At 37.8% G+C, this 17,172-nt stretch overlaps 3 protein-coding genes across 4 annotated transcripts in view; 1 reads left to right on the forward strand and 2 right to left on the reverse strand.

The window, feature by feature from the left end:
- Positions 1-19: 19 nt before the first annotated feature.
- LOC139097320 (putative leucine-rich repeat-containing protein DDB_G0290503) lies at positions 20-4,561 on the reverse strand. Its single transcript, XM_070649129.1, has 3 exons — positions 4,506-4,561; positions 1,534-1,708; positions 20-922 (listed from the first exon to the last, which is right to left on the reverse strand). The coding sequence occupies exons 1-3, from the start codon at positions 4,559-4,561 to the stop codon at positions 20-22; spliced, it is 1,134 nt and encodes a 377-aa protein (XP_070505230.1).
- Positions 4,562-5,960: 1,399 nt separating this feature from the next.
- Positions 5,961-17,172, reverse strand: part of LOC139097286 (uncharacterized) — a 68,928-nt gene continuing 57,716 nt past the window's right edge. Inside the window, exons 2-3 of one of the 2 annotated variants that reach the window (XM_070649082.1) lie at positions 7,505-7,528; positions 5,961-7,429 (exon numbers count right to left, since the gene is read on the reverse strand). In XM_070649082.1, coding sequence (XP_070505183.1) covers positions 6,001-7,429; positions 7,505-7,521 — 1,446 coding nt within the window. In that variant the 5' untranslated portion in view covers positions 7,522-7,528 and the 3' untranslated portion in view covers positions 5,961-6,000. Of the gene's footprint in view, positions 7,430-7,504; positions 7,724-17,172 lie in introns of those variants that run through there. The other variant, XM_070649083.1, reaches the window with a different exon arrangement.
- Positions 9,229-13,595, forward strand: LOC139097297 (protein YIPF6-like). The gene is made up of 4 exons (XM_070649107.1): positions 9,229-9,562; positions 9,620-9,748; positions 9,813-10,224; positions 12,818-13,595. Exons 1-4 carry the CDS (start codon positions 9,536-9,538, stop codon positions 12,934-12,936), a joined length of 687 nt encoding a protein of 228 aa, XP_070505208.1. The 5' UTR covers positions 9,229-9,535; the 3' UTR covers positions 12,937-13,595.

Below are 17,172 nucleotides of genomic sequence, written 5' to 3' on the forward strand. Positions count from 1 at the left end.
TATTTTTAGTTTTTAACAATTAAAAAAATTGCAACACATTTGCCAATTTTTCCTCTAAAATTTTTTCAATTTTTTTCACCAATCGCGTCTCAATTCCTTTAAATTTTTCATCAAAACTTAACGACATTCTGTGAAGCTTATTGCTCAATTCCTTCTCAAATTTTCCACTTAATTCAGCCTTTAAGTTCATTAATTGTGGCTCAATGCTCTCAAGGCTCTCAACTTTGTCACTCAATGACGTAAATTTGTCAGTCAATGACGTGAACTTGTCAGTCAGTTCATTATTTACTTTTGCACTCAAATCATTCAACGACTTTTTAATCTCATTTTGGACTGTTTGTATTTTAGTAAATGAGTTCTTAGCCTCAATATGGACCATTGTGTGATCACTGAGAATGGCTACAATTTCACTATTTGATAGTTTTATGTCATCTTGACTTGATTTAATGTTTTTATTGAGGTCATTTAGTTTTGAGGTTATATTAATAAGAGAAAAGTCCTGAAAGGTTCTAGTGCTGTCATGTGACAATTTGAGTTCCCTAATGACTGCATTTGTATCATTTTGTAAACTTTTAATGTCACTAAGCACAGCTCCGTGATTCTTTTGGGTCTTATCATATTCATTAAGTTTAGCAACAATATTATTAATGGATGTACTTTGAGGAGCATGTAAGGAAATTAGTTGATTTTGGTATTTTTGGATATGATCAAGTTTGCTTCCTTGATCGTCAGTTGTAAGCTTTAAACTGTTTAATGATGTCTGGATAGAATCTTGTGAGGACTTAAGGTCAATAAAAGGACTTTTTAGTCCACATTGTGATGACTTTACATCCTCAAAATATTCATTAATTTTCTTTTGACCATCATCTACAGTTTTACTGACCACAGTAAGTTTCGTGTCAATTGACTCGATTTTTCTCAACTGTTTACAATAAAAACATTTTTCATTCTTAAGAATTTCAAATTTAGACTTTAAAGGACGAAATTTAAAGAATTTTGAATTTTGGAAGGATTTTTCAAAGCTTTCAAGTTTGGCACTAAAAGCTTCAGAATCTAAAGTTTTGGACTCACTTTCAAGGTTCTTAAGTTGAGTGTCGAGTGACAGAAAGTCAGAACTTGAGCAATTTGACTTGACAATTTTTAAAGCTGATTGAACTTTCTCTTTAGAATTGTAAATATCTTGACCAATACAAGGAACAAATCTGAACCAAAAATATCTTAATTTTAAATTATCAAATACATTTGGGTCTATGTGAATTATATTAGGTTCATCAAATCCTACAACTTCTAAATTTGGATTATAATCAAATAAACCCTCTTCTATAATTTCAATTTTGTTGTAATGCAAGAAAAAATAAACTAAATGAGGAAATGCTTTCAAATCGGACTGATGGATTTCCTTTAACTGACAAATTGAAATACTAATCACTTTAATATTTTTAAATATTTTATCCAAACCTTTTGGGAATACTTCGATTTTTTATCCCTAGCATAAATGCCAAGAACATCATCGTTGTTATATGAACTATTCACGTGTGTTCCACTAACTCCGCTGATTTGTGCTGATTCTTCAGATATAATGTTTGGATTGTTGACATAGCATTGATAGATTTTACCCACAACATAGTAGTCACCCATTCCATATTCACACTCAATATTAGTCGACGTTGATGCTCCACAGAATGCTGCGATGAGACACAAAGCACCGCTAGACGAGGAAATGACAAAAAAAAAAATAATTTTAATTATTTGACAATTTTTTAATTTAATTTTTTCAACTTACAAAATAATTTTCAACATTTTTTAACTTTTTTAACTTTTTCACAAAATTGAAATGCACAAGAAATAATTTTTAGTTCCTTTAAAGTCAAAAGTTGGACAGAAAATGATTTGAAAAGCAGAGTTAAGCTGCAATTTTTATATGATTAGTTATTTAAAAGTATTTGTGTATTTTTTATATAAATTCTCAGAGAGTCACTTAATTCGCAGTTGGATGCTGGACGTATGGTCACGTCTGAATTTCTGTGGAAAAAGATAATCCAACGACAAAAATCACAAAAACATTTCTGATAAGAAATTCTCATTAAAATGCTGCATGCGCACATATAATTAAATGATGAAATTAGTCAGCACATACAAGCACAATTGATGCCAAATCTCGGACTAATCAAGTTCAAATGTCAAGCAAACATTCTGTCGTCAATGTTCCACCGACTTGGCCATAAGTCATTCACCTTCTGCTTAATACTGGAACTATTCAAAATGTAATCAAAATTTAAAAAAATATTTTATTCATAAATACAGTTGGGATTGTCTAGTGGGATTTATTCATAAATTACGTCCAAAAACAGGAAGACGATGACCTAGAAATGAAGCTACATTAGACCTACAAGACGTAATTCTCGTTATGCACCTGACCCTATCCTGTACCTAAATCAACACTTAACACTCTCATTGATGGACAGAATTGGATAGACTCGATTCCAATGAAGTCGGACTTAGCAGTGATCGACACCCGGAGTCCTGTCAATTCTGCCCTACACAAGTGTGTCACAGGACACAGTTTGACCATCACTGCAAGTAGACATCATTTATGAACCAATCCACATCATAATCATTAATCTCGTCACATACAACAGCTACTTCTTCTATTAAAGTCACTGGAATTACAGCAATGGTCATCAACACAACTCCAGTTATATCCATTAATTTGTCACATAATGTCTGCAGTAAATACAACTTGAACAGTTCCAATATTAAGACACATATGAAGGCATGCTGTAGGCAACGTAATTCATCATATCCACATACAGCATGGACTAGTCAAGATTCATTGAGAACAACTAGTGCTTAAGGTCATTGAGAACAACTAGTCATCAAGGTCGACACCGAAAAGTTATACAACTAGGACGACTGTAGCTTCTTGCGTGCCTTATAAGCCTACAACGATTAGAGCTACAACGACACCAAGAACAACCACAACTAGAGCAACAATGTCAACAACACCAAAACCAGGACAATAATTTGACGTTAGCGGTCATGGCTATGGGTAGGATGGGTATGGAATGTCTGTATCGACGAACACTGGCTCCTATGAGTTTATGCAGTGATGTCCAAACTGTGTGACAATGAAATGATTTGGAAAGGACATGAATGACATGTTGTAGTAATATAGATGTAGACATGTATGTCATAGATGTGTCTCATAGATGTATGTCCTACATATATGTCATACATGTTTGATGTATATAAATCAGATAATGCGCATATTGGAATACATCGATTGTCATATGCCGAACGATCGTGTCGTTCTCTTTCTATAAATGATTGCTCTGCGTACTATCTGATAGATTAATTTAAGACATGTATGATGTACATCTCTAACTCAAATTGTATTTAATGTCGAGTTGACTTTTTCATACAAAATTTGTTAATTTTTATAGTTTGTGACACCTGACACCTTTTTGTGTTATGTAATAAGAGACTAAGCTGTTCAATGTCTACACAGGGATCAATTTCATGTGGACGAACATTTTGTGATGGTTCAGGTAAAGGTGCTGATGTATGTCGTGATGATAATGGAGATGGAGTTTATGTGACAATTGGAAATTTCGTGGAATTGTCTCGGAATCATTAATTGGTGGACCTTATGGATGCATTTTCAATTTTTACTAATATTTTGAAGTTTAATGACTGGATTGATGAAATTGAAGCTGAAATTTGGTTATTCCTTACATTATAGCTGATTTGTGCTAGAAATTTGATCAAAAATGTGAAAAAAAATCTTTAAAATTCCCCTAAATTTATTTAATACATAATAATTGTATAAGCAGTGCTATGAGTGGACAATTTCAGTATATAAGCAGTGCCAATCAGCAGTCAGTTCTTATCAAATATATTTGTGTCTATCTCTTTTCAATTTTAAATTCTCAAATGAGCAAATTTAATTCATTGAGAATTTTTTAAGATTTTTTTTTTCAAATAAAATTCACTTTAAAATTTCAATTTTTCATCATTTTCTGTCCAACTTTTGACTTTAAAGGAACTAAAAATTATTTCTCTTGCATTTCAATTTTGTTTAAAACTTTAAATTTTGAAGCATTTAAGGCAAAACTTGAAAATTTCAAGAAATCCTTTCAAAATTCTCAAAATTCCGTCCATTAAGTTACAAAGTCCAAAACCTTAAAGCAGCCGAGTCCAAAAAATTACAAATGTTCTCGTGCTGTTCCTCGCAATCCTCGCGGTCATTAATTAGCTTAAAAGCACTTAAAAATTAATAATTTTACCCCAAATTGACCCCAATAAAATATTTTTTGTTAAATAAATTGTCAAAATAAATAAAAATTCAGCATATCCAATAAATCAGCTGTTTTAAGCATGAAATGATTACTTTGCAGATATTTCAGATTTAATATTGGCCATAATATCCATTAAATATCATTCAAGTGCAGTTCTTCCACAGGTGTCAAAATCCATCATCAAATGTCAGGTAGATTTCAACATACTTGATGCAGGCATCATCAAGAGCAATATATAAGCCGTCGGTAATCTGTTCCTTCATTTTGGCATCGATTGCAAGGTTCACCTTTGATGACTCTTACTCCAGATCTTAGAATTACTCTTGCACGTCCTGATACTCATGTGCCAACAAACATGCATCATCTCCATAGTCCAGGTCTTGAAGACGATCGTTTAAGGACCAAGCGACTCTTCTTGACTCGCCTCTCATCGCCGATAATATCCACAATTATAATAAATAGTCAACAGATGGACATAATCAGCATATTAAGAACAGGTCATATTGAGCCTCTAAATCCATCAAAATCATTAAAGCATGTCAATTTTAATCTCATTTGTTTATTTACTTTAGTCATCAGCATGTACATCAGTATTAAGGCATGACCTACCTCAATTGTCATCTATAACTGTCTCTATCACATTCTGTCATTTGTCAAGTTTCTTTTATTTGCTGATGGATTGAATGAGACGTAAAAATAGATCAAAGAGACCGAAGAGACCGAAGAGACCGAAGAGACCGAAGAGACCGAAGAGACCGAAGAGACCGAAGAGACCAAAGAGACCGAAGAGACCGAAGAGACCGAAGAGACCGAAGAGACCGAAGAGACCGAAGAGACCGAAGAGACCGAAGAGACCGAAGAGACCGAAGTTAGTTATGAAGCTCGGTTCGTGAGTTGGGTGGAGATTTAAGGACACGAATTGCAACTAGGTAGATTGCAGGGTGTATCAGGTCTTATAACGAACTCGTACATAAATCAATACTTTCTTAGTCATTAGCTTCTTCCCATGAGTTTTTGGCTTTTCTTATAGTCTCTTGACTAGATACAAGTCTTAGTTAGACAACTAGTTCCCAATTGACAAATGAGAATCAGTGAACTCCTGTTAAGCAGTGCTATCTTGTAGGCTTGCCTAGTGAAAGGCAAAACCTGGGCAAAGGCACTGCCTAGACAAAGGCAAAAGTTTTTCCCATCGTGTCTATTCCATCCTATCCAAATTAAGTCAATTAGTAGTCGAAGTCATCAGGTCTAGTTTGGATCTTCTGAATCAATCCATTTTTATTAATTTTATAGTTGCTGCTTTGCAGTCTGTCTTTTAATTCCGATTGGAATTGATTTGATGATCATGTGCTGTATTGCATGATTAATGTCAAGTTGGAGATTCTTAGATGTGATTCATGAGCTCCAGTCGACTGGATTAATTACAGCTGAGTCTTTTGATCCTATGTTAAGGGTATTTTTGGGAATGCATCGGTAAGCAGAACCAACAGCATTATAGGAAGCAATATCGTAACTGCACTGCATATTAACAGAATCACAAAATCCACAAAGCATAGACAAACAAAGCTATAATTTCATTATTTTAGGGATTCGTAATACATAATAACAAGTAAGAAAGTCACATGGGTAACTGAAATAAAAGCGCATTTTAGAATAAAACATCAATTTTTAATATCTTTTTGCTTTATTTTTGAGTTTTTAACAATTAAAAAAATTGCAACACATTTGCCAATTTTTCCTCTAAAATTTTTTCAATTTTTTTCACCAATCGCGTCTCAATTCCTTTAAATTTTTCATCAAAACTTAACGACATTCTGTGAAGCTTATTGCTCAATTCTTTCTCAATTCGGACCAATTTGTCATCCATTTTACCCTCAAATTCTATTAAATGTGGCTCAATGCTCTCAAGGCTCTCAACTTTGTCAGTCAGTGACTTGAACTTGTCAGTCAATGACGTGAACTTGTCAGTCACTTCATTAAGTTTGGTTCCTTGACCGTCAGTTGCAAGCTTTAAACTGTTTAATGATGTCTGGATAGAATCTTGTGGGGACTTAAGGTCAATAAAAGGACTTTTTAGTCCACATTGTGATGACTTTACATCCTCTAATTTACCAATAATATTTTTTAATCCACTGTTTAAAGTTAGTTCCTTTGAAACAGTATTTTGGTATTTTTGGATCTCAGTGACTTTGGGGCTAATAGAACTGATCTCTTTACCTAGCTTACTAATGGACTCAGACATGGTAAACTGAAAAGTATCCATAGAGACTTTAAGGTCATCAACTGGTCCACATTGTGGCGATTTTAGGTCCTCTAATTTATCAAGAATTTGCGTTTTTTGGATTTGGGCTGAATTGAAGGCTGCTTTAAGGTTTTGGACTTTGTAACTTAATGGACGAAATTTAAAAAATTTTGAATTTTGGAAGGATTTTTCAAAGCTTTCAAGTTTGGCACTAAAAGCTTCAGAATCTAAAGTTTTGGACTCACTTTCAAGGTTCTTAAGCTGAGTGTCGAGGGACAAAAAGTCAGCATTTGTGCAATTTGACTTGACAACTTTTATGGCTGACTGAACTTTCTCTTTAGAATCGTCGATAGACTTAGCAACACAAGGAACTCTATAGAACCAAAAATATCTTAATTTGTTCAAATGATCAAAAACATTTGGATCTATGTGAATTATATTACGTTCATCAAATCCTACAAATTCTAAATTAGGATTATAATCAAATAAACCCTCTTCTATAATTTCAATTTTGTTGTCATACAAATTAAAATAAACTAAATGAGGAAATGCTTTCAAATCGGACTGGTGGATTTCCTTTAATTGACATCTTGAAATATAAATCACTTTAATATTTTTAAATATTTTATCTAAACCTGAAGGAAATACTTCGATTATTTTACTGTCAGCACGAAAGCCAAGAACATCATCGTTGCTATATGAACTATTCACGTGTGTTCCACTAACTCCGCTGATTTGTGCTGATTCTTCAGATATAATGTTTGGATTGTTGTTGACATTGCAGCGATAGATGTCACCCACAACAGAGTAGCCGAGACCAATTCCATAATTACATTCAATATTAGTCGACGACGATGATCCACAGAATGCTGCGATGAGACACAAAGCAACACTAGACGAGGAAATGACACAAAAAAAAATAATTTTAATTATTTGACAATTTTTTAATTTAATTTTTTCAACTTACAAAATAATTTTCAACATTTTTTAACTTTTTCACAAAATTGAAATGCACAAGAAATAATTTTTAGTTCCTTTAAAGTCAAAAGTTGGACAGAAAATGATTTGAAAAGCAGAGTTAAGCTGCAATTTTTATATGATTAATTATTTAAAAGTATTTGTGTATTTTTTATATAAATTCTCAGAGAGTCACTTAATTCGCAGTTGGATGCTGGACGTATAGTCACGTCTGAATTTCTGTGGAAAAAGATAATCCAACGACAAAAGTCACAAAAACATTTCTGATAAGAAATTCACATTAAATTACTCTGATTGCACACGATCATCCATAACTCTGCATCTAAATCCACTATATGTTATAAGTATCAGCCTTATAAGCTTTTAGGTTGCAAAGTTCTGTCCATAAACACTCCCGATGTTGAAATTTGATGAATTGATAATTAGGTCCACTAATTTAATGGGACAGACAGACAAAATATAAATCCAATTTATTTTAAAAATATGCTAACTAACCCAAGCAGAACAATAATAAAGATTAAAATGTCTCCCTTTTGGGTTTTACCCACAATCATAATAAATATTCAACAAATTGGCATAATCAGCACATTAAGAACAGGTCATATTGATTTACTTTAATGATCAGCATGTACATCATTATTAAGGCATGACGTACTTCAATTATCATATACTAGAGTATCGGGAGCGCCCGTGGCGCCCCATCTTCAGAATTTTTAGCTTCACATAGTTTCATGTGGCATCACATTACACCCACATTCCCCTTGATACCCCTCAACTTTTGGCTTCACATGGCTTCACACGACTTCACACAACTTCACGTTACACCCCCCATTCCCCCTGATACCCCTCAATTTTCGGCTTCACATGGCTTCACAAAATGGCTTCACATGGCTTCCGTTCTTGTATCAGCAAAGGAATTGGGTGTTTATAATATAGATAACTGGCTCTGTCACATTCTGAAGAACCGAATACCAATGACCGAAGAACCGAAAAACCGCCGAAGACCGAAGAACCGAAGAACTGAAGATCCCAAGAACCGAAGAACCGGAGACCGAAGAATTGAAGATCCAAAGAACCGAAGATTCGAAAAACCGAAGAACCGAAGAACCGAAGAACTGAAGAACCGAAGAACCGATGACCGAAGACCGAAGAACCGAAAAACCGAAGATCCGAAGAACCGAAGAACCGAAGAACTCAACAATTGAAGAACCGAAGATCCGAAGACCGAAGAACCGAAGAACCGAAGATCCGAAGACCGAAGAACCGAAGATCCGAAGACCCGAAGATCCGAAGTCACGAAGATCCGAAGACCCGAAGATCCGAAGACCCGAAGATCCGAAGTCACGAAGATCCGAAGACCCGAAGAATTGAAGATCCCAAGACCGGAAAACCCGAAGACCGAAGAACCGAAGGCTTGACGATCCGAAGACTCGAAGATCCGAAGACTCGAAGATCCGAAGACCCGAAGATCCGAAGACAGAAGACCGAAGATCCGAAGACCCGAAGACCGAAGATCCGAAGACCCGAAGACCGATGACCCGAAGAACCGAAGATCGGAAGATCCGAAGTCACGAAGATCCGAAGACCCGAAGAATTGAAGATCCCAAGACCGAAAAACCGCCGAAGACCGAAGAACCGAAGATCCGAAGACCGAAGAACCGAAGAACCGAAGAACCGAAGATCCGAAGATCCGAAGACCGAAGAACCGAAGAACCGAAGATCCGAAGACCGAAGAACCCAAGAACGGAAGACCGAAGAAACGAGTCCGAGTCCGAGTCCGAGTCCGAGTCCAAAGAACTCTTTTGGATTTCTTAAATTGCTGTAGTCAACAAGCTTTTAATAACGGCCAAAATAAATTCAAAATAATGTCGTTCATTGCGCAATTTTTTTTTTTTTTTTTTGAGTTTCTTTGCGTACACAAAATTGATAACAAAAACAGAGTAAAAATTGATGAAATTTCTAGCTAAATTGTATTAACTCTAATAGTATTAAGTAGTATAATCAAGAACTTTATACCAAAATGGCAATGGAAGAAGCAAAACTTGACGTAAGTTCCTTAAAAAACAAAAAAAAGATTCAATATTTTCATAAAATATTCTTGTAGATTTTCGATGATTTTGAATCATCCGATCTAGCAGGTAGCTTGACAGTTCCATCCAGCACATTATCAACAAAGAAGCAACCAGGTGCCGTTGACTTTAGTTCCTTAGATGAGCCAATTAAAGAAACATTCGTAAGTTTATTTAAAAATTATTAAGATGAGGTGGCAGTTCCAATAACAAAATTTTTTTTTTAAGCTTCGAGACGTTCGAGCAGTTGGTCATAAATTTAAGCACGTCCTGTATCCGACTGATAAAAATAGTTTACTTAAAGAATGGGATCTTTGGGGACCGCTTGTACTGTGTACATTTATGGCAACAATACTTCAAGGCACAACGACAGACGACATTAACGTCAATGACGGTGGACCTGAATTTGCTGAAGTTTTTGTTATTGTCTGGATTGGTGCTATGATTGTAACATTAAATTCAAAATTACTCGGTGGACAAATTTCATTTTTTCAATCCGTCTGTGTACTTGGATATTGTTTAACGCCATTGGCTATTGCCTTACTTGCATGTAGAATAATTCTTATTTTTGGACATTCGTATTTTTATTTTATAATAAGAATGATTGTGACGACTTGTGGATTTTTGTGGGCTACATATGGTGAGTAATGTGAATGTATTTTTTTTTGTGGATATGGGATGTCAGGCTTTGAGTCTTTATTGGAACTGGAAGCTGGAAAATCGACTACCAGGCTGATGTGACATTGATTAATGGTTAGGTTCAGGCCTCAAGTCAGTTATAATATGGATATACGTTCCATATTGAGTGGAACTTGCTGAAATTAGTCATACTTACATACAGCTACAATGTTAGCATTTGCTAAGACATAAGGTTGACTTATTGCAGCATGATCCACTCTACAATATCAAGGCACATCCCACATGTCCATGTTAATTCACCTAGTTATACTTAAACAGCATAAATCGGTTAATCGATCCAAAATCAGACACCAGACCTTCGTGACTCAAGTGATCAAGTCCGTCACTAAGTCACAGTCAAGCCTGCCTGGTGACTACCGTGACTTTAGTTATTAAGTCCGTCACCAAGTCACAGTCACGTCTACCTGGTCACTGCCATGACTTTAGTGATTTAGTCCGTCACCAAGTCACAGTCACGTCTACTTGGTCACTGCCATGACTCTAGTGATTAAGTCCGTCACCAAGTCACAGTCACGTCTACCTGGTCACTGCCGTGACTCTAGTGATCGAGTCCGGCACCAAGTCACAGTCACGTCTACCTGGTCACTGCCATGACTCTAGTGATTAAGTCCGGCATCAAGTCACAGTCACGTCTACTTGGTGACTGCCATGACTCTAATGATTAAGTCAGACATAAAGTCACAGTCACGCCTAACTGGTCACTGCCATGACTTTAGTGATTAAGTCCGTCACCAAGTCACAGTCACGTCTACTTGGTGACTGCCATGATTCAGTGATTAAGTCCGTCACCAAGTCACAGTCACGTCTACCTGGTCACTGCCGTGACTCTAGTGATCGAGTCCGGCACCAAGTCACAGTCACGTCTACCTGGTCACTGCCATGACTCTAGTGATTAAGTCCGTCATCATGTCACAGTCACGTCTACCTGGTCACTACCATGACTTTAGTGATTAAGTCCGGCACCAAGTCACAGTCACGTCTACCTGGTCACTGCCATGACTATAGTGATTAAGTCCGTCATCATGTCACAGTCAAGCCTGCCTGGTGACTGCCGTGACTTTAGTTATTAAGTCTGACATAAAGTCACAGTCACGTCTACCTGGTCACTGCCATGACTCTAGTGATTGAGTCCGTCACCAAGTCACAGTCACGTCTACCTGGTGACTGCCGTGACTCAAGTGATTAAGTCCGTCACCAAGTCACAGTCACGTCTACTTGGTCACTGCCATGACTCTAGTGATTAAGTCCAACACCAAGTCACAGTCACGTCTACCTGGTCACTGCCATGACTTTAGTGATTTAGTCCGTCACCAAGTCACAGTCACGTCTACTTGGTCACTGCCATGACTCTAGTGATTAAGTCCAACACCAAGTCACAGTCACGTCTACCTGGTCACTGCCATGACTTTAGTGATTTAGTCCGTCACCAAGTCACAGTCACGTCTACCTGGTGACTGCCGTGACTCAAGTGATTAAGTCCGTCACCAAGTCACAGTCACGTCTACTTGGTGACTGCCATGATTCAGTGATTAAGTCCGTCACCAAGTCACAGTCACGTCTACCTGGTCACTGCCATGACTTCAGTGATTAAGTCCGTCACCAAGTCACAGTCACGTCTACCTGGTCACTGCCATGACTCTAGTGATCGAGTCCGGCACCAAGTCACAGTCACGTCTACCTGGTCACTGCCATGACTTTAGTGATTTAGTCCGTCACCAAGTCACAGTCACGTCTACTTGGTCACTGCCTTGACTCTAGTGATTGATTCCAACACCAAGTCACAGTCACGTCTATCTGGTCACTGTCATGACTTTAGTGATTAAGTCCGGCATCAAGTCACAGTCACGTCTGCGTGGTCACTGCCATGACTTTAGTGATTGAGTCAGTCACTAAGTCACAGTCAAGCCTGCCTGGTGACTGCCATGACTTTAGTGATTAAGTCCGGCATCAAGTCACAGTCACGTCTGCGTGGTCACTGCCATGACTTTAGTGATTGAGTCAGTCACTAAGTCACAGTCAAGCCTGCCTGGTGACTGCCATGACTTTAGTGATTTAGTCCGTCACCAAGTCACAGTCACGTCTATCTGGTCACTGTCATGACTTTAGTGATTAAGTCCGGCATCAAGTCACAGTCACGTCTGCGTGGTCACTGCCATGACTTTAGTGATTGAGTCAGTCACTAAGTCACAGTCAAGCCTGCCTGGTGACTGCCATGACTTTAGTGATTAAGTCCGTCACCAAGTCACAGTCACGTCTACCTGGTCACTGCCATGACTTTAGTTATTAAGTCCGTCACCAAGTCACAGTCACGTCTGCGTGGTCACTGCCATGACTTTAGTGATTGAGTCAGTCACTAAGTCACAGTCAAGCCTGCCTGGTGACTGCCATGACTTTAGTGATTAAGTCCGGCATCAAGTCACAGTCACGTCTACCAACTGTCAAATTTTGGATCGATTAACCTGTTTGTCCTAATCGGCATTCCGTACATCCACCATAATATTAATTTTAATTATTTTTCCATCTTTCTTTTTTAGCTTCAATGAAATTCATGGGAGACAGTCAACCAGAGAATCGAAAAGGATTAGCTGTATATCCAATGTTTTTGTTCTATTTCATCATATCATGGCTGGTCGTGTCACATTCAAATCTATAAATTTAAAATTAAATTAATAATATTGACTGCAAATTGATTTTATCACGTGGCATAGGTAGTTTGTGGGTTGCTGTTTGCATGACGAGGGTCATGGAAGGGTCACGAGAGTCATGTGGGGTATTCAGAAGGGTCAAACCCAATTTAGACAAAATATCCTCAATTTTGTACGGTTTTTTGTGAGAAAATCTCCTAATTTTTCATGAATCCATCCGTTATGCAGCTCGGTGTCGTTTCAAGGCAGTGATCAAGGCACAGACATTCCACAATCATCACATGAACATCTCATCCATAGCCATACTAAAATTATGTCAATTTTAAAGCAATTTGCAGTCATTTAGTTCGAACAGCACAAGTCAGTTAATCAATCTAGACCGACTTGACTCAGTCATGGTGCTGGATCCCGAATTCAAATTGAATCGGGTATCAAGTCAGAGCCATGCTGACCAATTGACTAACCAATTTGTGCTGTTCGGGTTAATTTTTAAATAAATTATTTTTATATTATATAATTGGATATATTTTAATTATTTGAACCTGTACTGTGTTAAGTAAGTCATCCTTTATTCCATAGTTAATTAAGGCAAGGAAGCTCAACGTAGAATATGACAAAAAAGAATAAATTCTGAAATAAAAAATGACAAAATATCAAAATTTGAAAATTATTTACGTTATTAATTCAATATTGTCTACTGACCGGCATGACTGTGACTTGGTGCTGGATTGAGTCACCAAAGTTGCACTGTCTACCTTGAGTCGGGCATCAAACCGGCATGACTGTGACTTGGTGCTGGATTGAGTCACCAAAGTTGCACTGTCTACCTTGAATCGGGCATCAGACCGGCATGACTGTGACTTGGTGCTGGATTGAGTCACCAAAGTCGCACTGTCTACCTTGAGTCGGGCATCAGACCGACATGACATCGATTATCCGTTAATTGATCATAAATCCGACATAGATTCAAATCCGGCATCATGTCAGAGTCTTCAAATCCGACTTTGTGGATGGTAAAAGTGCTTGTGGCAGACCAAAGAACTTCTGGAAGGAAGTTGTCGATGGTGACAGTATTGCACTTGGTATTGACAATTGGCAAGCAGTAGCCAGCGATAGAGATAGCTTGGGGCGTCATCTGAGGGAGTTCATGGATCACAGTTGATATGTACGGTCAGCGAAGGATGGAAGTAAGTAATCATGTCAGATTCACATCGGCATTTTACTGCATTTTGGGTCAATTAACTGATTTGTGTTATTTTGTGGACCAAATCATGAACCGTCTAAAAATTCAATCTCAGACGCAGCAGCTGTCACTAGCTGTACGTCATTTCTTAACAATATTCCTACACAAGCTGCTCAAGCACGTCAATTGCCTTCTTGTTATTATTTTCATACACACACGAAGTAATTGTCATTCAACATGATAAACATGTGGCCTCCTGCCAAGAAATGCTACTGAAAAATAAAATTATTTATAGTCAAAAAAACAAAACAAGAAGCATGAAGCATGTGTAGTTATGCGTTCTTTTATCAACGCCGGGTTTTTTATTTTTTTATGGCAATTTTTTACATTTTGCACAGATTTTTTGTGATTTAGTCAGGTTTAGGACGGAAGGCTTTAAAGAATTCACTTGTAGGCTTTATATAGGACCCGGTACTTGACTCCTGTTTAGCCCCGGTCCCGATTCTGAACTCGGTCTCAGTCTTCGCAGTTTTGGACTCAATCCTGATCTTGTTTTTTGTCCTGAATTTGGACTTTTTCCCGATTCCATTCCTAGTCTCGGTCTTAGTCTTGATCCTGGTTCCGGACTCGGTTTCTGAGCCAGTTCTGGTCTTTGTCCCAGTTCTGAATTCAGTCATGATTCTGATCTCGGTTCCGTTCCAGGTTTTGATCTTAGAGTTGGTTCCGATTCTGGATTCGGTCTCGGTCTTGGTCTAGATCGCGGTTCCGGACTTGGTGCCAATTCTGAACACAGTGTTGGTCTTGTTCTCTGTCCCGTTCCAGGTTTTGGTCTTAAATTTGGTCCTGATTCTAGATTCAAACTCGGTTTCGAACGCAGTTCCAGTCTTGACCCCAAATTTGGATTATGTCTTGATCCTGTTCTTTATTCCAAATCCGGTCTTTGTCCCGATCGTCAGTCTTAGTCTCGATATTGGTCCTAGTTTCGGTTTTGGTCCCCGATCTTGGTCACAGTCCTGAATCCGGTCTAGGTCCGGGTCCCAATCTCAATCTCATTCTTGGTCTTATTCTCAAGAATTCACAGATTTTGTGAAATTCTAGCATCTTCTTTCCCTCTGGTCAGGTTAGACTCTGTGTTGGAGCTGACTAAGTTTATATGACGCTGTGACTTCTCCATTTTCTGTGGATGCTGTGTGTATAATCAGGATTATTGTCATTTTATTCCAAACTGTTTACTTGATGACACTTTTGTATGAGCGACATACTCAGAGATGCTTCCGGCAAGAAGCTGTTACTTCCGATCAATATGTGGGTTTTGACAACTGTCATCATGATGTGCTGTTCAGGCTCGACAGCTGTGCATGGGTTCGAGCAAATTAAGACACTTCAAAGCAGTCCATGCTGTATGTCATTGCTGTATTAATGATAAATAAATATCAACATATTAATGTGCTTAAGACAAGGAAGTTAAGGCATTAAAAATAATAAATTATTTAACATCAGTGCGAGTTACTGCCATCATGAAAAGTTTATAATTTTTTCAGGAACAGCATTGAATTTTGTCATCATTTTTAAATAATTTACTGTGGTTTACTAGGTTTGCTGTAGTCTAATTGAGGATCTCTCCCTTAGGGGTTTATTTAGGGATGAGGGGAGGATAATAAGGAGCAGACGGAGCGGGTTAGGTGGGCATCATGATGGGTTAGGTGGGGATAACAGGCAAAGGACATGCTCTCTAGAGCTAGCTCAACATCAAATATACTAAATGAGCATTATCATGAGTGTTGCTTATAGCTTACTCTGCTCTTGAGAGCATGTGCTATACCTGCTAGTAGAAGAGGGCGGGGACTTGACATCAGACCCTTTTGCCTCATTTTTTGGATGCAATTTTTAATTATTCAGGAAAAATTCCTAAATTTTTACGATTTACTCCAAGAAAATCCTTAATTTTCCCTCTAATAACATCCCACCAGCACCCCCCATTGAACCCCTCAACCCCATCAAATTTGCTATACCTGTCTACTCAACACATCATCAGCTCACATCACACTATTTAATTCCAAAATTAATTATTTCTTCACATTCACATGATTTTATTTTTATGATAAAAATTTAGCGATGCCAACTTATCAACAGACAAGCTACCTCATAACTGAATGATATTTTCAAAACATGTTCTGTTGAATCTTTTTTTGGGCTTCTTTTTGTTCCTTAAAAATGATCAAAAATAAGCACAACAGACAGAGAAAGTGAAATGATTATTTTTAGATAAACTAGACTGAAATTTCACATGATTTATATTTTGTGGGATGAATCTGCAGTCTCAGTCTCAGTCTCAGTCTCAGTCTCAGTCTCAGTCTCAGTCTCAGTCTCAGTCTCAGTCTCAGTCTCAGTCTCAGTCTCAGTCTCAGTCTCAGTCTCAGTCTCAGTGACTCAGTCTCAGTCTCAGTCTCAGTCTCAGTCTCAGTGACTCAGTCTCAGTCTCAGTCTCAGTCTCAGTCTCAGTCTCAGTCTCAGTGACTCAGTCTCAGTCTCAGTCTCAGTCTCAGTCTCAGTCTCAGTCTCAGTCTCAGTCTCAGTCTCAGTCTCAGTCTCAGTCTCAGTCTCAGTCTCAGTCTCAGTCTCAGTCTCAGTGACTCAGTCTCAGTCTCAGTCTCAGTCTCAGTCTCAGTCTCAGTCTCAGTCTCAGTCTCAGTCTCAGTCTCAGTCTCAGTCTCAGTCTCAGTCTCAGTCTCAGTCTCAGTCTCAGTCTCAGTCTCAGTCTCAGTCTCAGTCTCAGTCTCTGAGTCTCAGTCTCAGTCTCAGTCTCAGTCTCAGTCTCAGTCTCAGTCTCAGTCTCAGTGACTCAGTCTCAGTCTCAGTCTCAGTCTCAGTCTCAGTCAAATCGTCCTCAACCAAGCATATTTCGCCTTAAATGTAGATAATATCATTGCACGTATTTCTTAATTAAGTCATATGGATCTGCCAGCCTGTGCTATTCGGGATGTAGCAATAAAATGTAAAAAATTGTTAATTATATTATTTTTTATTTTGTAATTTTATAGTCTAGCTTAATTAGTGTCAC

Source organism: Chironomus tepperi, unplaced genomic scaffold, assembly GCF_022539635.2.
Source record: "Chironomus tepperi strain 1889 unplaced genomic scaffold, CSIRO-AGI_Ctep_v1 contig_419, whole genome shotgun sequence".
In the NCBI taxonomy this organism is placed as follows: domain Eukaryota; kingdom Metazoa; phylum Arthropoda; class Insecta; order Diptera; family Chironomidae; genus Chironomus; species Chironomus tepperi.

Bases quoted from the DNA above. Each gene is read 5' to 3' on its own strand.
- LOC139097297 (XM_070649107.1), top strand. From the start codon at position 9,536: ATGGCAATGGAAGAAGCAAAACTTGAC. The intron at 9,563-9,619 runs GTAAGTTCCTTA...ATATTCTTGTAG, and splicing joins TGGAAGAAGCAAAACTTGAC to ATTTTCGATGATTTTGAATC. The intron at 10,225-12,817 runs GTGAGTAATGTG...TTTCTTTTTTAG, and splicing joins ATTTTTGTGGGCTACATATG to CTTCAATGAAATTCATGGGA.
- LOC139097320 (XM_070649129.1), bottom strand. From the start codon at position 4,561: ATGAAGGAACAGATTACCGACGGCTTATATATTGCTCTTGATGATGCC. The intron at 1,709-4,505 runs GTATGTTGAAAT...TTCCTCGTCTAG, and splicing joins CTTGATGATGCCTGCATCAA to CGGTGCTTTGTGTCTCATCG. The intron at 923-1,533 runs GTGAATAGTTCA...TATTGTAAACAG, and splicing joins GCGGAGTTAGTGGAACACAC to TTGAGAAAAATCGAGTCAAT.